The sequence below is a fragment of the Lagopus muta genome, chromosome 3, assembly GCF_023343835.1.
Source record: "Lagopus muta isolate bLagMut1 chromosome 3, bLagMut1 primary, whole genome shotgun sequence".
Classification (NCBI taxonomy): Eukaryota; Metazoa; Chordata; class Aves; order Galliformes; family Phasianidae; genus Lagopus; species Lagopus muta.
In genome coordinates this window covers 72,186,280-72,207,436 of record NC_064435.1, presented here as the reverse complement: position 1 = coordinate 72,207,436, position 21,157 = coordinate 72,186,280, and the positions used below count along the sequence as shown (strand labels likewise).

The 21,157-nt window shown below is 39.5% G+C and overlaps 1 protein-coding gene across 2 annotated transcripts in view; it reads left to right on the top strand.

The window, feature by feature from the left end:
- Positions 1-19,841, top strand: part of MYO10 (myosin X) — a 150,963-nt gene extending 131,122 nt beyond the window's left edge. For both annotated transcript variants that reach the window (XM_048940859.1, XM_048940860.1), the window contains exons 28-41: positions 282-377; positions 3,726-3,819; positions 4,551-4,606; positions 7,489-7,631; positions 8,076-8,270; positions 9,333-9,490; positions 10,657-10,780; positions 12,484-12,781; positions 14,435-14,642; positions 15,259-15,395; positions 16,333-16,453; positions 17,097-17,549; positions 17,935-18,126; positions 18,411-19,841. In XM_048940859.1, the coding sequence (XP_048796816.1) occupies positions 282-377; positions 3,726-3,819; positions 4,551-4,606; positions 7,489-7,631; positions 8,076-8,270; positions 9,333-9,490; positions 10,657-10,780; positions 12,484-12,781; positions 14,435-14,642; positions 15,259-15,395; positions 16,333-16,453; positions 17,097-17,549; positions 17,935-18,126; positions 18,411-18,521 (2,386 nt within the window). In that variant the 3' untranslated portion in view covers positions 18,522-19,841. The remainder of the gene's footprint in view (positions 1-281; positions 378-3,725; positions 3,820-4,550; positions 4,607-7,488; positions 7,632-8,075; positions 8,271-9,332; positions 9,491-10,656; positions 10,781-12,483; positions 12,782-14,434; positions 14,643-15,258; positions 15,396-16,332; positions 16,454-17,096; positions 17,550-17,934; positions 18,127-18,410) is intronic.
- The last annotated feature ends 1,316 nt before the right edge of the window (positions 19,842-21,157 follow it).

Here is a 21,157-nt window from a genome sequence, read left to right as displayed (position 1 = left end):
TTTTGCCTGGTTTGATAATGCTTTTTCTTTAGCTTGTGTTACAACAATAGAGTAGCCAACTTTGTATAGTGGCACTCATAATAGCTTCATTATTTGAGTATAGGCTGAAAACATGGCAGTTGTAGTTTGGGGTATAAATACTGCCTGATATCTCAAGTTAATCAGGTGCAACAATTCTGATTGCTGTTGTTTCCAATGTCTGTGAGCCTCTCAGCCCAATAGCATTTCCAAAATGTGTTGGCAGTGTCTAATGCGCAGTCTTGTCATTTGCTTCTTTTCAGAGAGATTGTTGATAATACAGGCAAAGAAAATGGTATTGATCTAATAATGGGTGACAGGACCTATCACTTGATTGCTGAGTCTCCTGAGGATGCAAGGTATGGAAATCATCAGGCTTTTTTTGTTCTGCTTTTTAGCTTCCATGCCATTCTGACTTGTGCTTATCGTTTTATTAGCCTGCTATCACCAAATAGCCAGAGTGTGTTAAACACATTGCATTGAACACTTTTTCCAAGGGCCTGCTGATATGAGAAAATCTCATGGCAGAATATGGCAGACTCAGACTCTCAGTGAGTCAGACTCAGTGAAAATTTCCCTAGAAGCTGGCTGTGTGCTTTCCCTGTTTTTAGACACTTAATGAAATACAATATGTGTGTAGAGAAGTAATAGCTGGCTTTTAATGATTTTCTTTTGCATTATCCTGCTGCATTTAGCTGCATAGATTAAATCAATATTTAAGATTCCTCTCAGTTACCTGAAATAAAGAACCATTTAGAGGTGAGATCTGTCTACCTAAGCAGAGCCTAAGTATTTTTCAGATAAAAGTTGCAGTGGGATCATTAGATTTTAGGATGAATGCATATTCAGGAACAAGGGGAGCATACAACAGTTTTGGCTTTTCTACCAATTCAAAAAAAGATCTTACTTTTGCTGCTACCATATCAAATGGTAGGGGAGGGCTGCTAGGTGAGGAGCAGGCTTAACTTGTCAGATCAGTTCTAGTGTATATCTAATAAATACATAAAGTAATCCCCACACTATTTGTTTTGAGATAATAACATGCTTGCCTATAAAATCAAACATTTGAATGAAGTTAACTTAGTAATCAAATCTTATTACCCATTGTGTTGCTGCCCGAAGGCCTGAGCACAGAATGCCTATGCCAACATTACTTGAGCTAGTTTTGTTCTGAAGCCTTGGAAGTTGCTTCGTTTTTCATCTTTTTTTTTTTTTTTTTTTTTTTAATTAGAATACCTTCAGGTATCATATTGCCCTGAATAAAAATTCAGCAATGCTTACAAGGCAGTCATTGATTCATTTTTCAGCATCCTTAAATCACACTTCAAAAAGTAATTCAGCACTCATTATGATTCTTGTGTGATGTGAGTAAATTTTAAAGGGAAAGATTAGCTAAAGTCTTACCTATTAGACACGTGTACATAACCCAGTAACTGCTTTGTAGGGATCAGTAAGGAATTGCCAGAATGAAGACTTGTGTCTGCTGTCATGAATCTCTTTTTTCCTAAGTGTGGAGGAGACACTGTATGCTATTTTTGTGTACAGTACACATAATACACCATCTAGATTAAATTATGTTTTAGCAATGTGTTCCATGTTTTCTTTTTTTCATATTGATCTTAGAAAACTTTAATGTGAGAGACGTGCAAGGATTTCCAGATGGGCTCAACTCAAAGCCTTGTTAATGTTTGGCAGTGTTAAAAGTACAAAATTATTGGACTGTGTTAGTTCTGGATCTGCTATGGAAAAAAATTATTTTGCACATGGGCTGGATGATCATCTGAGGTTGCTTTTTGTTCATATGAAAGGAAGGGAAAAGAAAAAAACCTGAACCTTCCCAAAAGGGAATTACTTTTTCAATCATGATCATGGCGTACTTGAGAAGTAATGTTTCAGGGGTTAGCCACTGTTTCAAAACCCTCGTCTGTCTTTGTCCTTATAACTGAGTTCTGCTACTCAGCTGAAAGCCAAGGGATGTCCCAGGGGGAAGAAAGTAAAAGGAGAGTAAAATCTGCCTTTGTCTTTTTGCCAAGAGCTGTGATGGATTTATTTTTCATTGCTTAGACAAAGATTACACAATGACATTAGGAAACCTCCAAATTGTTCTTTAAAATTGAATAATAAATTATTACTAATTGTGCATACAGTGCTATGAAGGCCTTTTTGTCATTTATATCAAGACTGACATTTAAATACATTTGCAGTTCCTGAGCCTAATGGAAAAGCTGAATTTAATTTGTGGGAATCTTCAGGTAGATGAGTCTTTAGTTTCTTTGACTGATAGCTCTTTCTCTTCAGATAACTTTCTCCTCATTTTGAGGGGTCTTCAGTAACCTTGTCTCACATAAGTAAGTAAATGTAAAGCCTTTCTGTGCATATCTCCAAGTCTTAACAAATGAATCAAAACTAAAAACATTCTCATTTTTTCTCCTACAGTCAGGCACTCCGAATCTTCCTTTTTCTTTCCTTTTCTTTATACTTTGTGTTATTCCTAATGAAAACATATTCTGTTGGAAAGGACTTGGGATGATAATGGCAGTGATGGAACCTTTTGACAGACTACACATTTTCTCAAACAATTTTGGCAGTTCAGTTTCGAGATGTCTACATTATGGAAAGCAGTTGCTTCTGAATGCTGGAGTTAAGGAGGCAGCATTTCAGTTTCATAGGCATAATTCTTTGACTACAATGGCAGGTAGTTTTACATTTAAGGCCATTAGTTTTGCATTTGTTTTCTCAACCTGGTGATGGTGAACCCTCTGCACAGAAGTGAGTACTGAGTTTTAAAGGTTGGGCTTTTGAGTCCTTTGAAAACTCAGCCTCAGGTAGTTTTCATTGGAATGGCAAATTCGTATCTCAAACAGTGGCATTCAGGAACCTGCTGAACAAGTCAAGCTCTGCCCTCAAATTTCTTTCAGTGGAATTGCTTAGAGCAGTTGAGCTTTATCGTATTTAAATGCCAGAATGGTAGAGATTTCCCAGAAGCAGAAGGTGTGGTTGGAATTAAATCCCTCTGCAACTGCTGCTCAGCACCGAGGCCAGAGTACTGGGAATCTCTCTCCCAGTTTTCCTGTTGTGGAAATGTAAGGCTACTGGAGTGGTGCAAATTGGTTCTGGTTCAACCGCATGGGTCCTTCCAGCTGCTGGATTTTCCGACGCTCCATTGGGAACAAGAACTGTAGAGGTAGTTCCTTGGGGTTTCTGTTCTTTTTCCTCTCTGGACTGTAAGGACATGCTGTCCTCTTGGCCTTTGCAGAGGTATTGTAAGTATTGTGTAAGTTGTCACGCTATCAGAGTAGCAGAATTTATAATCTGAAGGTTGGATTTTCCATTGAAGGCTCTGTATGTAGCTAGCAGTGGTTGGGTTTTTTTCCAGATGAAATGTGTATAATGTGTTACTAATACTTGCTTAACCCTCAGATGTTTCAGTGTGCTCAGTGCCACTTTTCTGCCACATCTTATGCAAGGTATTTCTCTTCAGGAGGAAGGGTATGACATGAATTTGGATAGGAGATCTGGAGGGGCTTGTTTGTATCCAGTAGTACCTGAACTGACATAAAGCCTTGCTGCTTGTATGCATGTTGACAAAAGGAATCTTAAGCAATTTCAAAAACCAGCAGAACCTGCTAGATCTCTGCAGAACAATGGTGACAAAAGGCATGTGCACAAGGGATGTGTTTCTTACACTACTGCCTTTCTCTCCACAGCCAGTGGTTTAGCGTTCTGAGTCAAGTCCATGCATCCACTGAGCAAGAGATCCGAGAGATGCATGATGAGCAGGCAAACCCACAAAACGCAGTGGTAAGTCAACATCTGACGAAATTTTCAGAGCAAATATTTTCAGAAAACAAGGGACACTGGTGGCTGCAGCTTCTGACAGTCACCACCTAATTTCCTTAAATGCAATGATAGCCCGGACACTGGCTAGAGGCTATGTGCCGTAGGCCCTGTGCCTGTACACCAGGACAGGCTCATTTTCCTTCCCATCCATGTCATTCACCTCAATGAAAAATGAGCATTGGTTTCTTTTTTTTCCTTTGGTCGAGTAATTTTGCCACACCATAGTGTACAGTTGAGTTTGGAGCCTTGCAAAGATCCAGTTAATGAGCAAATTAAAAAACAAAGAGTAAAAGATTTGAGATTACTTTGGTCTTGCATTTGTCATTCTTTACAACTTCACGATTTAGGTGATAAATTTGGAAGCTACTCTTGGGCAAAGGAAACTAAAACTTCTTCAAAAGAATGCCATTTATATTGGGTGGCGCTTTTTGGACAAAACTTCAGGTAGATTTGGGAACGTAGTAGAGGAAGAGCAGTTTCTGAGCTGCCTCTGGCTTAACTGGAGGTAATCTTTTACTGAATGAGTCTCTGAGTCTTCTCTCTTAAATGGTTAGGAGAAATTGATGCCCAAATCTGCAGCTCATTTTGCTTGATCAAGGCTGCTGTTTCTTTCACATGTCTCTGAATAAAGTACTGTGAGTAATGTAATAGTAAATGTCTTCCTCCTTTTCTGCTTGGATATTTGTTTATAGGGTACGCTCGATGTAGGACTAATTGATTCAGTCTGTGCTGCTGACAATCCAGATAGGTAAGTCAGAATCATGCCTAGTGACTTTCTTCTTCTCCTTCTTCTCCTTTCACTAGTCAAAATCAGGTGCTTTATACTCTAATCTATATATTCTGCTGACCAACCGTACATTCAAATGATTCATTATTTTGTCTACCTTTTGACAGTATCAAACACTGTGTTGAAACAGGAAAGGTAAGAGTGGTGTTCTACGTGGGGGCTTCACTAGCTTCACTGGCATTGCTCCGTATATTCAGCAGTTTTGTTACCAAGGTAGTCCAAAAGCAGAGTATTTCTTTCACTTACACAAAGTAACACAGCTGAAAGGCGTATTTTTGAGTCCTTTTGTAGAATTATGGAATCATAGAACCACAAGGTTGGAAAGAACCTACAAGATCATCTAGTCCAATCATCCTCCCATTACCACTGCTACCACAGCTACTAAACCATATCTCACAGCTCCTCATCCAGACACCTCTTCAACACTGCCAGGGTCAGCAGCTCCACCACCTCCCTGGGCAGCCATCCCAGGGCCTGACCACTCTCTGAGAGAAAAAGTTCTTCCTTATGTCTAACCTAAACCTCCTCTGGTACAACTTGTGGCCATTTCCTCGGGTTCTGCTGTTGCCTGGGAGAAGAGGCCAAACCCCTCCTCATCACAACCAAGTTGTAGAGTGCAGTGAGGTTTCCCCTGAGCCTTCTCTTCTCCAGACTAAACAATAGCAATGAGGTAGGCAGAAAATTCTTTTTAACATTTTGCATTTTATCTTCCTTTGCAAGAATGTTGTATTCCACATGGAATAACAATTTCCTAGAATTAAATTGTATTTTACAACAAGCAAGATAATGCAGCATTAGAAAACAAACAAACTGAAAAAAAAAACAAACGGTATTCTTAATTCCCAAACTAGCAATAGTGTATTGAGAGATAAAATTAATCTGAGTTCAGGTTCTGGCTTGGGTTATAGGATTACTGGCTATGAGGTATATTATTTGCACTGTAAACATTCATTCCAGTCCTCTCATTGCAAATGTGTGAAACAGCTGTCTTTAAGTTACTGGTTTCTCCTTGGCTTACCATAATCCAGATACTACAAGTAACTGTGATACAATCACAGCCCAAGCTTCCTAAATAATAGAACACAGATGTCCAAAGCTTTCAAAATGTTGTTAGTGAGGCATGTCCCACGGTTTTGTTTTTTTCTTGTAATTTTTTTTTTTTTTTTTTCTGTAGAAATGTAAATCAGGGATGGAAAGGTTTTCAATTAGGAAATTAATTTGACTGATGTAGGCAATAAAGTATTTCTATCTTGACTAATGTGAAACCACTGGTGCAGCTAAGAAGAGAGAAGCTGAACAGGGAGCTCTTTGAATCCATGCTCAGAAAGATAGATGGGGCTTCTCTCATTTGCCTAAACTGGGGAAAAGGGGACCTGGAAGGTTGGAGACTGTTGGTTGTAACCTCCTTTGATAGCTTAATCTGCTTTAGTTTATACCTTAACTCTATCATTTTTCATGTCTCTTGCTATTGCTTTTCTTTTGGAATCACATTACGCCGCTTTCTAGAGCGTGCTTCACACAGCTTAGTCTAAAGCTGACTTCTCCTCAATGATCAGCAAAATTACTCTGTTCAGTTCACATCTCTGTGTGTTTCCTCATCCGCCACTTCTGAATAATTTACTACTACAGCACCAAAGTGACTGTGACCAAAACACTAAGTTCTGATCTCTCCTTACCCACTTCTGTCACACTGCTGAGTTTTATTAAAGTATATTAAATATTAAATGCTACTGAAATATTCAAAGATATTCTTTCTTTCTATTTTTCTGTATTTGCATAGTTATAACTTATTTACACACATTTCACATTACTTGATTTACTGTAATCTCTCTTCAACCAGTATTCTAATTTTACCTCCTAGTTATTTTGTTTACTTTATATTGACCTCCATCTGTCTTTTAAACAGCACACACTGGTTTTGGACAGTGCCTTCATACTTGGCTGAACCAATCCCACAAACAATTCTAATTGGTTCTAAATTCTACCCAATTACCTTCTCACCAGGACAGTAAAATGGAGATCTATGACTTTCTTGTGCATGGAGCAGCCCAGGTTGCATCATTCCCATTCTTTACATCTGATACAGCTCTTTGGAAGTGGATGGATGTGGTCCTGGGCAACCTGCTCTGGGTGTCCCTGCCCGAGCACAGGAGTTGGACCGAGTGACCTCCAAAGGTCTCTTCCAACCTCTGTGATTTTGTGCATTCCGAGATGAAAAGAATTGATGGTAAAGGGTTAAAGCAAGTGTTTGTAGGCTGAAAAACCTGCCCCTCTAATCCAGAGAGCCGTCAGCACAGTTTACTTGGACTAGTTCTTCATGCTTCACTGAATCCCGTGTAGGATTGAATAAAAGCCAAACTCTCATTAAAAATAGATTGTACTGTCTGCAAATTGGGTTGCACTGCATTAAAAATAAAAGAGTCCGTGTTCACATGCTGTTTCACTACAGAGCTTTATAAACTGCAATTGGTTTTGGCTAATGGAACCACTGAAGCAGACACTCTAAATAAATCTGACCCTGAAATAAAGTTCTGATTATGATCAAAAGCTGATTAAAGATTGGGGGTTTTGTCACAATGGATTTGAGATATGACAAGTTGCAATTTAAGTTAAACTCTTCCACCACGCAGAGCCCTGGCACTCTGGTGCGAATCTAAAGTAATTGTGTCTTTTTAAATGCACAATATTTTTAGCTGTAGTGCTGTTGAAATAAATGTTACAGAGATGGACAGTATTTATCCGAATACAGAATGCAAACAACGAGTAGTGTTTGTGCTGATAGCAAGTGAGTTAAACAGTGCATTGATTGTAAAGGCTTCATCAATCTTCATTTGTTTTTGTAGACCCAACTCCTTTGTGATTATTACCGCTAATCGTGTTCTTCACTGTAATGCTGACACACCTGAAGAGATGCATCACTGGATAACGCTGCTTCAGAGGTCAAAGGGGGACACGAGAGTGGAAGGACAAGAATTCATTGTGAGGGGTAAGAACCAAGTTGAATAAAGTGAACAAAGGCCATTAACCAAAAAGGAGATTGTTCCCCCTGTATGGTCTTTGTAGCACGCCAGCACACCATAGTAGTGCTGGAGCCTCATCTTTGTACATGGGCTTCACTCACAAATTAATAGTTATGGTCCTGATGAGCCAAGTAAGAAATCACTGTAATGAGGACAAAATCAGTTTTGTGAGTTGACAAAAGAATTATTCTATCTGTATGCCAAAGTTGAAACATTTTCATATGGATATAATACAGTATTTTCATCATTAAACTGTTTGGTAATTTTAATTGAAGTTGTTTAATGTGTTAGCTAAACAATTCACACAATGTTTTTGTTGTTAAAAGTATGTCACTAACTTTTAGCAACTTAATTTGGTCTGACTTTGTTTTTTTAAAAAAAAAGTTTGATTCAGATTGTGTTTTTCACAGGATGGCTGCACAAAGAAGTGAAAAACAACCCGAAGATGTCTTCATTAAAACTAAAAAAGCGTTGGTTTGTTTTGACACACAACTCTTTGGACTACTATAAGAGTTCTGAAAAAAATGCTTTGAAATTGGGTACACTGGTCCTAAACAGCCTCTGTTCAGTGGTCCCACCTGATGAAAAAATCTTCAAAGAGACAGGTAATTGTATGCTCTGGTTCAAATGTGCTTTGTTGCCTTCTGTCCTACCTACCATATAATAAACAAACACTGTCCAAGATTATTACAGTTGCAGTTTGATAAATCAAGTTCCTAGGCCACTAAGGGATTTTATAAGGACTTAATGGGCAAAAGACCAAAGTAATAGTATACACAGCACTAAAAGTTGCTCTCACCAACATTCAAGTTATCATAGATGAGCACTGTTGCTAAGTTAGCTTGAACTTTTACACGTCAAGTACCTGGAGAAAGACAAATGGGGAGCACTCTCCTCATACGTTATTCTGTATGCTGAGGAGCATTGGTGGAGCAAGTATAAGGATGTGCTAACCTATGTGCTACACCTGAGTCAGCTCCCCACTGCATTTTCAGAACTGGTTTTCAGCTCAGATGTGGCTGTTTGCAAATGAGAAGCGACTGTTGACAGCCCTATGTAATCTCACTGGGGTCACCAACACTTCAAAGAGGATTTTGCTAGTGAAAGATGAAATGGATTTTCTTTAATTGAATCTGCTTCATTAAAAAAAAAAAAAGCCTATACAATGATACAGAGAGGCAACTGGATTTGAAATGCTCTTCTTGTCATAGTTGCCACTTCATTTGTGTAAAATCAATGACTTTTTAATAGAAGTGGTAGCTCATGCATTACACCTGTTAGTGTGTGTGCCATAGATAATGAAGGACCCATATACAAAATAATCCATTTACAGACAGGACTGGAGAAGCAGGGCCCATCAGCTGTGTCACGGTAGGCCACTATCTTGTCCTGTGATCACTTTTACTGTGATTACTGGGTGAAGTGGAAGGCCGCACAGCGGTGACTGTGTTCTTATTCTTGTGCCTTTTTAAGAAGAAACTCCTTAACAAAACCACATGTCTGTATTACGGCACTTACTTACAAGTTCTTTGCCTCTTGAAAAGCTGCCAACACGATCCAGAATTCAGCACTCGATGTCCGATGGGACTACACGTGTTTTCAAATAGAAGTTGTGGTATTTTTGCAGATGTAGCTTCTGTGATTAATAGCTTGTATTGCTGTCCTAGGCTACTGGAATGTGACTGTATATGGACGCAAACATTGCTACCGCCTCTATACCAAATTACTTAATGAAGCGACCCGCTGGTCAAGTGCCATCCAGAATGTGATTGACACTAAAGCACCAATCGATACCCCGACTCAGCAGCTAATTCAGGATATTAAGGTAGGAACAAACAGGTGGGGGTGAGAAAAAAAGGCTCTTAGTTGTGGAATCAGCAATATTCACTCACTTGCTGAAGGAATTTCTATTTAAACAGTGTAACAACAAAGTATAAAGTGCAACTTGGACAGGAAAAGAGTTGTTTGGGGGTTGTTTTCTTTTTTTACACGAAAACAGTAAGAAGCTGTACTGGTTTGTGTAGCTTACCAGGTGTTGCTGTACCAGGCAGTAGTGTACAGGGGTTCATGGGTTGGCAGACCTCTTCTGCTGTGTCCCCTCTAAGATGCACACCAGGATGTGTGGGATTGTGTTTAGCTCCTGCGATTGTATTTTTTTCCTTGTATTTCATTTCTTGATATGTGGTAGCTTGGGCTAAGCATGGATCTGTATGATGAGAAACATATTCAGTTAATGCCTACTGCTTTATGTTGGGGACATTGCATGTTAGCCAGAAGAATCTTCCTGAAGATTTCTGCTTTCAGGAGAGGGGATGATGGTCTTCAGAAGACAAACAGAGAATTAAAAAAAAGGCAAGGAGGAGAACTACTAACCTTTTCCTTTCGTGAGAGCCTCCCCCATGGAGAAGAATTATCAGGTCTAAATTTCAGGTCTGCGAAGGCTATTCTTCAGAGCTGTAGAAATATGTGGAAGTTCAGGATTGACAGAAGACGGTGGTTACCCACTTGTCAGACCTGGGCTAAGAAAGTACAGTATTTAGCTGACAAAATGGGTGCATCAGGTTTACAGCAGCTGGTTTTCTGGACTGTCTGGTTTATGATAGTTCCTGTAGATTACAGCTGATCGGTTTTGCTGTATAAATAATTCTAAAATCAAATTGACATCAAGACAAACATCTTGATATAACTCCAGTCATGGAATACTGGAATAAGACAGTTATAAAATGAAAACTTCTGGAAACTGATGAAACTTTATTTTTCTCTCCTGCAGCTCTACTGTGGTTAGTTTTTAATGGCATAGATAAAGTAGGCTTTTGCAAGTACTGAGGTTAGGAGGCAGTGAGCATCCAGAGTGCCGCAGCAGCCACATCTAGAGTTACTACCAGCTGACACTGGTTACACAGATAACTAATCTTTTCACAGGGAACCTAAGGGCACAAAGCATTGCACTGCTGCTAATGCTAGACCCAAACTCCTTTTCTTACCCAATAGGAAAACTGCCTGAATGCTGACGTGGTTGAGCAGATCTATAAGAGAAACCCTATTCTCCGTTACACTCATCATCCACTGCACTCGCCATTACTGCCACTGCCATATGGGGACATCAATCTAAACTGTAAGTTTTTCAGTCATACTTTTCCTTATGAAAGACTAAACTGTAGGACATGAGTTTTCAGTCTGTGGCAATATTACAGTAATGGTTTATATATATTTTCCAATGAAAAAAGTTTCCTTGTTTTCTTACAGAAGGTAGAGAACATCAGTTTATCTAGCAGAGAACCATGGGCTTGTGATGCTCCTACAGGGGTGTTACAGAAAGGAGGATTGCTGTTGCTGCTGTAATGCTGATTTGTTATTCTCACCTATGCAACTGAGAAGACAGTATGAAAGCCTGGCACTGAAATGCAGAACTAAACCCAGTTCATTCAGTCTCCCTGAATCCCTCTCAAAACATTTTTGTTTCATACCCTGTGAAGGGAATTGTACAGCTTCCAATTCCAAACAAGTGTAAGATTCATCAGTGGTGATGGGAAGTATTGCTTACGTGACAAAAGATGTGAGTGGAAATGATTTGAAAAAGTAGTGGTTTGTTTACTCCTGAAACAGGTGTAACCATGTCTTTAAATATCCCTTGTTCAGTCACTAACTTAGAAGTCTGCTTTAAATGAATTGTTCACAGCTATTGATGATGGTGAATTTAATGTCCTTAAGTGGATTTACTTATGTTGCAATTGTGTATTAAACAAGGTATGACTCAGATCAGAAGCTTCATCTCTGGGAGGTGGGTGGGATGTTGACAGCTGATTAAAAGCTAAGGTTATTCCTGATAACTCAAATGATATCTTGCTGCTCAAATGACAAGGAGAATTAAAACCTTAGAAGCTTTTCTCTTCTCTTTCCCTTCCTCCTCCTGTCCAGTGGCAAGGCACTATTCTGTTCTTGTCTCTCTAGCTGCTAGTCCCATGTACAAGTTCCTTGTTCCCCATGGACAGAGAAGGCGAGCTTCCTTTGAGGTAGAAGTCTTTCCAAAGTCTTCCATATCGTAAATGGAGCTCCACAGATAGACTGATGCTTGGTTTGTTGCCTTGACTTGCAGTTGAGTTCCATTTACATTCTGTAACAGAGTACTGGCTGGTTCAAAGCTTAATATTTGTAACATATGTCTGTACAGTTTTGTGCTTTGAATTCCAGTAGGCCTAATTGATTCAGATCATCCACCCCTTAAGCCCAAGTACTGCATGGTGCTTTAAAGTATGTTGTGAAAGTTGTGAGCCCATGCTGAATAATCTGCAGTACGAGAACCAATCGCTGCCATTTCCAGCACTTGAAAAGAAAGTTGCAGTTTCACGGCAGAGATCTTGTCTTATCAGTATTGTTTGGATTTAACTGAACTTCTACTGCAGTAGACAAAAATGATGTTGTGTATCTTTGTCACTTTGCATAAGGCACTTCTGCTTTACCTCACTTACTATCTGATTAGCTTATCACTTTCTTGTGACAGTGGCAAAGCAACACACTCTCGCAGTGTGGATTGCTCTGGAAGGAAGTTTCTCCAAAGAAAACCAACAATCTGATCAAGCAAGACATATATTTTAAGCTAAATTCTCAGAAATTTCAAAATGGTCGTTCATGCAATTCAGAATAAATCTTATTAGCAGAATATCTCATAGAATGAGTTAGCACCATACATTTGAAATGGAAATCATCCTGCATAATAAGGGCTGTAAAGCATCACTGAACAATTCCCATGCTGATTCTGAGTGCTCTCCCTTTCATTTCTCAGTCTAAACACTGTTCTCCCCATTTTTTTGTTCGTAGTGCTGAAAGACAAAGGATACACAACTCTGCAAGATGAAGCAATCAAGATATTTAACTCTTTACAACAGCTGGAATCTATGTCTGATCCCATCCCTATAATTCAAGGTATTCTCCAAACAGGACATGATTTACGACCTCTTCGAGATGAGCTCTACTGTCAGCTCATTAAGCAGACCAATAAAGTGCCTAACCCTGGGAGCATGGGGAACCTGTATAGCTGGCAAATACTCACCTGCATGAGTTGCACATTTCTGCCAAGTCGCAGCATCCTCAAATATCTCAAGTTCCATCTCAAAAGGTGAGGAGATTTCAGCTAAAGACCAAGAAAAAAGTGTGACTGTTTTTTCCCCACAACACATAGCCGTGCTCAGACGTCTCATAGTAAGACTACAACGTGCAGTCTTGTGGTGAACTGGCTACACTAAAGAATAAATCTGAAGAAACAATTGTAAGATAACTATTGGAGTTGATCTCAGTGGAATTATTCTCATTTGAAGAAGCAACCAAAGTGCACTAAACTGAATGCATTATTTATAATGTTGAGAAAAGGTGGGGGGAAGCTTTCTATAATTGTGTAGAGTTGCTCAGATGATCCACAGGCAGTATGCCCAGGTCTCATTTCTAGCTGTCCAAATCAACCTGCTATAATGTTATTCATCCTTCTTACCTTAGTTTTGTGAGGAATGCATTATGAATGTAAAAGACAGCAGCGCTGAAAGATGTACTTCAGGTAAAAGGTCCATTTGCAAATCTCCTTTAAGACATTAACAAGTGTTCAGAAAAAAGAAACAAGAAACATTTTTGTGAGCCCAGCACGACCCAGAATGTGGAGTTCCTTCTGCTCCAAAGCAGTGGAAGAATGCAAGGAGCGTGTCATTAGGAAAGGCAGTTCGTTGGCAACAAACTGTTTTCAGTAATTTCAAGTAGTATCTGTATTTGTGCTAGAACATGGACTAGTGTAAAACACTTTGCTAAACGTAATTATTTTATAAATATCTGTGAAAACCTTGAGTTCAAAACGTGTTTCAAACAAAGTAAGATCAGCGAAATACGTCAATTGCTTTACATAAATATGAGAGTTGAAAAAAGAATCAATCTTGATTCACTTTTGTAATTTAACTTAGCTCATAAAATAGTCTTCTCATTAAAAAAAATTCCAGCTATCTGATACAATACTTGTAGGTCTCAACACTATCACTGCACAGTCATTGTAAAGCATTGCTGTAAGTCTGCAAGAATCTTTTTATGCTGTTTGTATAATGAATCTCTGTAATTTTTCATGTACTTACCAGCTTCTCCCAGCTAATAGGGTTTAATTTGTGTTTTATCATTGGAAATATTCAATAATCAGGACTTCATTAAAGTTCATTGTGAATAAATGATATATAATATTATAGAATATATAATAATCACAAATGAGTTCATTGAAGTTGTTGCTGAATATTCAGTAATATTTGGAGAGAATCCTCAAGAATGTCAGGAATGGAAATCAAGTATCCTGAGGGACACTACTGCAAAACTGAGCTGTCAAAATTCTATTTGCTTTTTTTCTGCTGTACCTCAGTGTAGTTTTGTCTTCATTCAGCCACTGTTAATGACAGAAGGGGCATTGATTACAAGATAATTACTATTATCTTGCTGTCAGATCTGAGCCATTACGATGTTCCTGTAGTTACTGATACAAAGGCAGCTGAGTTTTTGCTTTCCATTGGGTTTGTAGAACAAAATGACCATATATGTTTTCCCACAGTGTAAACCACATCAGAACACTTTGCTTGACAGTGAGATGAAGCTTTGAGTGTGTCAGTTAACTAGCATACAGAATACAGAGGTCATAGAATCATAGGGGGGTATCTTGTCACTTTCAGGAAAAAAAAAAATTCTCAAGTAAGTAAGCAAGTAAGTTTTCTATGTCACAGACTGGCAGCTTAAAGCAATCTTTGTCTTGCAGGGTTCGTGACCAGTTTCCAGGAACTGAAATGGAGAAATATGCACTTTTTACTTACGAATCTCTGAAGAAAACCAAATGCAGAGAGTTTGTGCCGTCACGGGATGAAATAGAAGCTCTGATCAGCAGACAGGAAATGACATCTACAGTTTATTGCCATGGTGGTGGCTCCTGTAAGATTACAATCAACTCGCACACTACAGCCGGAGAGGTGAGGTGACAGAACAGCTATGGCACACAACCAGTTCCTCTTCACATGACAGTTCCAGCCAGTAGCACCAGTAAACTTCAGAAGCTCGGGGGCTGTCTCCTGCAGTTGAGAGGGCACAGTTGTTCCAGTCAGGGAAGGGGAGGGAAGACTTACAGGTCTTTGTACCCCACCCTGTACATATACATATATATATATGCATATATATATAGTGTATATGAACTGTACTTACTCTGCAGAGAAGTATCCAACTGCAGCTCTCTCCTGTAGCTCAAACTAAAGGAAAGACTTACAACTCAGCTGAGGCCTTACTGGAATAACTTCAGTAGATACCGGTGTGTGTGAGAGCCACGCTGCTTGCTGAAGGTGGACAACTGTATCTGAGTTGTTGAAATACAGTGGTTATATCTGGCCAGGTGACAGCACATACATGTTCTAAAATAATCATCTTTACTCAGGATAAAAGTGGAATTGGAATTATTAATAGTGACAGTGAGAATATCTGAGGAGCATTTTTAGACCAACAGAAAACTGAACTCTGAATTTTGTCCTATGATTTGTTTTGCCTCTGTGGTCCCACCTTTCCATGCTATGTTCTTCACGTACTGTTTTTCATTAGGTGGTTGAAAAGTTAATTCGTGGTTTGGCCATGGAGGACAGCAGAAATATGTTTGCTTTGTTTGAATACAATGGAACTACTGATAAAGCAATTGAAAGCAGAACCATTGTGGCTGACATCTTGGCAAAGTTTGAAAAGTGAGTGTGCTTCCCTTTCTCTTGCTGCTCTAATAAGTGGCAGTTAATACATTTACAATGGCAGTAATGCTGAATTCTCTCTTTCCTTGCTTGTTTGTGATGACACAGCTGAATTATGCACTTGCCTATTTGTGGAAGGAACAAAAGCATTTCTGTTTTGTTTTGTTTTGTTTTTAAACAAATTAATGAGCTGCTCATTTCCTTGGGTTTGACTTTTCTCAATCTTGACACCAGTAGAGTAATATTTATTACTATTATTTCCACATTTTCCTTTCCAGTACCACAAATTTTTCTACCATTACTAAAATTGCAGCTGTCTCAGTTTTGGGAGAACTGAATTCCATGCAGTCGTTGCCATTCTGAGTGCCACTGTCTAACTGCACATGGAAGTCACTACAGAATGGATCATAACATTTTTCTTACCAATGAAATTTAAACTACCGTAGTGTTGCAGTAAGAAAATGTAATGCAAGCCTACATTCCTGTTTGTCATCCTTACACTATATGCATGGCAGTCAGCTTCCTTTACCTATATAATAATGGGGAAAAAAGGATTGCTAATGACCAATCACATTTTTAACAGAACTTAATAATGTTGCTTTTGTCAACAGTTGACTGAGTCACAAATGAAAGATTGTCAAAAGAATTTGTGTTACAGTCAGTTGTCTGAGAAGTTGATCGAGAAACTGAATCAACATTTGTAATTCCTTGATTAGGGATTCCTTAGTTTCTAAATAATATATAGATAAATAGATCCCCAGATCACAAGAGTGAGGTACACTGATGAAAAGAACTAAGTGCTGTCAACAATACCAGATTGATACAAGGTGCGAGGAAGTAAAATTCAGCTAGTGCTTAGATTGTTCAGGTGTCAGCTTAGAAAGGAGTTTAATTACAAAGATCTGATCTCTCTTTCCCTTTTCGCACACACGAGTAGGCTTTCTGCCACTGCTGAAGCTGGGGAGATGCACTGGAAATTCTACTTCAAGCTCTATTGCTTCCTGGACACAGAAAACGTCCCCAAAGATAGCGTGGAATTTGCCTTCATGTTTGAGCAGGTAAGGAGATAGGTTTTATTGTGAAGCACTTTTAAGAGAAGAAAGAAGCAAGAGGTCTAGTCACCACAGGGAATGTTCTGACTGAGCATCTTGTTTAACTAAGTGTGCTTCTCAAGCAGCATCAGCTTATGCTGATTTAACTGATGGACCTTGAATTTCCAAAAGATTAAATCGGTTGTGCAGAGATCCAGGATTTGAGACTTGGTTCACAATCACAATCTATGCTACAGACCACAATAAAATATAAACATTTTATTAATTTTACTAAAACTAGATAGCCGTTTCTTCCTAATGTATAGTTGCATTGATGACATCCCAAATAAGCACTTTGATCCAGATTTTCTCCCCTTTACATCTTTTTCTTCCTTCTTAGTAATCCAGTTGTTCCTCACATTTGGGTTCTCAAAGAGCTGTACTAGTAACTGCAAATTCCCCTTGAGCAAGATCATCAGTTGCCTTGCTGTTCTTCTGGTAAACCCTGCCTTATCCAGCTGAACAAATCTGGCATGAGAATGTACCACACCTGATTGATGTGATGGATTATTTATTTCAGATCCAGTGTTTGCTTTGCACAAAGTCCTGTTTCTCAGTCTTTTTAGACACTTTGTTTGTACATGACAAGCTATCTTTGTCCCCTCTTTAGGCTCACGAAGCAGTGATTAGAGGACACTATCCTGCTCCTGAAGAAACCCTCCAGGTCCTTGCAGCTTTGCGTCTCCAGTACCTTCAGGGAGATTACACTCTGCATACCACCGTACCGGACCTGGAGGAAGTCTATCCCTTGCAGAAGCTGAAGTCTCGGATTACTCAGTCTACCAAAACATTCACTGCAACAGAGAAGGCTGAGAAGAAACGAGCCAGCTTCCTCGAAGGAACGCTGCGGAGGAGTTTTCGCAGCGGCTCTGTCAGCAAACAGAAGGTTGAGGAGGATCAGATGTTAGACATGTGGGTCAAAGAGGAGATCTCAGCTTCCAGGACTAGCATTATTGACAAATGGAAAAAACTGCAGAGGATGAATCAGGAGCAGGCTATGGCAAAGTATATGGCTTTGATTAAGGAATGGCCTGGCTATGGGTCAACACTGTTTGATGTAGAGGTGAGTAAAATCTTCAGAACGCTCAAAATACAGCTTATACTGTATGGATCGTGATTTCATGACGGTGGTGAAATCATAAATACCATATCACAACACTCAGACAGCTGATACAATAAAATGTTATGTATTAAAAGCATACTGCAGTTAGCATGCATTGTAGCCATTTAAATCCACTACTTACCGTAAAATGAGTATTTTATGAGACAGAGGCTGTATAGGTTGGGTACAGGCTTAGGAGAAGCATAGAACACTGCATTCAAAGATGGACCAGCAGTACACTTTTCTTTTGTTTTTTTCCAAAACAGTTACAGACGAGAACCTCAGCAGTAAGTGTGGCGTGGGTCCCTCTGTTACCTTCACTTTTAATTTACATTCTTTCCTCTAGTGCAAAGAAGGGGGATTCCCACAAGAGCTGTGGCTCGGAGTCAGCGCTGATGCGGTTTCTGTCTACAAACGTGGGGAAGGGAGGCCTCTGGAAGTGTTTCAGTATGAACACATCTTGTCATTCGGAGCACCGCTTGCCAACACCTACAAGATCGTGGTGGATGAGAGAGAGCTGCTTTTTGAGACTAGTGAGGTAAGAGCAAGAAGGCATTTTCTTCTACTACTCTAGTCTGCCTATTCAGATAGTCAGACTACTTCGTAATTAAAGAATTTGCTGCAGATGGTACCAGGTTTTTTAAAGATTCCTGTAAAGCTAAAAGGAAGACATAGTGAGACGGATAGAAATATTCAGCGTTTCTGTTTAGCTGCAAGAGACTTTTGTTGAAAGCTCAACGGTTTTATATTAGTGTATAAAGGAATTCATTCACATAGGATTGCCTCGCTCAGGACTCGATGCTCTTTCTATTCTCTTGGCAGGTTGTTGACATTGCAAAGCTGATGAAAGCTTACATCAGTATGATTGTGAAAAAACGCTACAGCACCTCTCGATCAGTGAGTAGCCATGGAAGTCAGGGCAGCTCCAGGTGAAAACGAAACCAGTTCTGCTGTGCTCTAAACAGAACAGATTGCTGCTTGGCCTCAAGATGACCTGGCGATACTGATCACGTCTGTTGACAAGCTAACCAAGTACCTGAATTTCCAAGGAAAATACCTTCCAGCCTTCTTTTTAGAAAGACCACAGGGTGAGGAGGGAAAAGTCAGCTGAAATACTCACTGGCAGTTCCACGTACTGGAACTGCTGGCTCGTTGAAAGCTCCCAGCGCATTATTACCTTCAGTTGATGTAACAGATGCCTTAAGACTTGATCCACTGCAACACAAGCAGTATTAAGTGCCTTATGACATTAAACCTGCCTTGTATTGACCTAAAATTGCTGGTAAAAATCAAGGGGAATTTTTTTGCCCTTACAGAACACTGAAAACAAAGTTGTATTCATCCATTCTGCACTAACTTACTGGTCTGCATATATGTGGGAAGAGGGAGGGGAGAAGAGCAAGGTATATTTTTTTTGGAGAGCTGCTGGCAGCCTTCCTGAGAGATGCCAACACTTAGTTTCCCCTTGCCTCCACTGATGTGCACGTTGCACATGCCTATTTGAGCTGTTGGTAAATTTGACTAATTTTATTCTGTATTTCGTAAGTCCTTCAGAGCAAAGGGAATAAGTATGTGCAATGGTGTAAACAGTCTTTCTGTACATTTTAATAGTTCAGAGCTATAGTTGTTACAATTGTATGGTTACTTTATAAGCAGTTTTATTAACAGGTAAATTCCAAAATTTTCTTACATTGATTTTACTGTTGCAAATATATGTTACCATATGAGTAGCAGAAGCCTGCATTCTGTATCTGCTGTATTATAGAGATGTAGCTGAGAATATTTATAGACTACCCTAATACAGAAATACAGTTATCAGTTCCAGTACTCCATCATGTCAGCTTAAGTTTTTAATATTCTCTTTTAAAGGCACCGCTCACTTACAATCGTGGCTGGACTCTCAGAGGTCGGAGCCATTCAGAGTTGAGTAGAGAATGCAAAGATGTACAACGCAACTGCTTTAATGTGGAGTTCTCTATTTTTACCTGGTTGCCTAATGAAGGTTCTTGACAGTGCCCTGTAAATACTTTGGGGAATATCAGCTAATAGTACGCTGATTTTGGACTTCTATTTTTGTACAGAAATACTGTAATATAAAGCAAAACTTTGATCAAAGGTATCTTTTAATTCACAGGGAAAAAAAAAAAAAACCTGAAAAATTGTACTGTTATTAAAAAAACTCAGCCTTTAAGGAATTACGCCTACTTACTCAAAAACAGAAAGTCCAGCAATAAAGAAAATGTATGTATTGTCTTTTGTTTTCACTCTGTACCACGTTGGATTTGCAGCAAACCTTTAATTTTGCCAAGCCAAGAACACAGTGTGACTCCATATGTGCTTTTCTTGAAAAACGTGTTTGCGCTGTGTTGAGAAGTTCCCATCTGCTCAAAAAGACCTACTTGATCAAGATACATGTCAGTTACACAAAAGCAACAAAAAGGAAGGACTGCTGAGCAATCCCACTCCACAGGCAATATGCAAGTAAAGCTTTTGCTATTTGCATAGCCACAATGTAAGCTAGCTGTTTTTTATTAGCCACCTACAGTACGTGCACATAACATTGGAGGCTACAGGGCTTGCTGCTCTTAGCAAGGCACCCTTGGAGTAACACAAAATATAGTTTTCAGCCAGCACAGCAAGAGGATTTAGTTTTGTCCAAGTGCTGTTTATGAACGCTCAGGTAAGTTCCTGCCACAACAATATTATTGATGGGAGTTTTTATGTTTGTTTGTTTATAAAAGAAAAAGGAGGGGGACATCAGAAGCTGTTCAGTCAAGCCTCAGCATCCACCCAGGTAAATGGCAGGATGAAGTGGCAGCTGGAAAGTAAATGCAATCATGCATCAGCCTATTAGCACACCAGTATCCCAACGCCTTGGAGCTGGCTGTGCCTCAGTCCCACTCATGTCCTCAGGCTTCAGTCTAAGATGCACTTTCCCTCCTAATACATATACATTCCATTTGTAAGGGTGCCAGAATTCTTAATAATCTTAATTATACAAGTTATGCACAGGAAATTGCTACACCCAAGAAGTGTTGCATCAGAAACCTAGGTGCCAAGCCCCACATTTCTGAGACGTACAGCTCTAACAGCAGGTACGTGCAGGTTTGTGCCAGTACAAACACCTAACAGACATGCTGCCCAGCGGGAAGAGACCTTACAGCGACTCAGGCAGAGCAGTGGGAATTTCTTGGATGCAGACAACTTCTAGTTCTCATAGGACATGCACTCCAGATCACCATTTACAGCTCTGCCAATGAAGTATGGAAGAATACCAAGCAAATAATGAATATAAGTAATTCTGTACATCGTTCAGCCCTAGAAGTGTGTTTCATTGTCTGCAGATACAAACGAGCTGGAACACAGCGGCTGCAAGGTGGGGGAGGTTGCAGAGACAGGTATTTGGAGTATGTCAACAAGACTTTACATCCATCCTTATTTCTTTCAAACTACAGTTTTTCATTCCAGTTAAATTCACATTGCAAGCAAACACCTACAAAGCTTTTATCTTGAAGGAATCCATGTAGAAAATCTCCTACAACACATTGCAGTGGACACCAGGCCTTTGG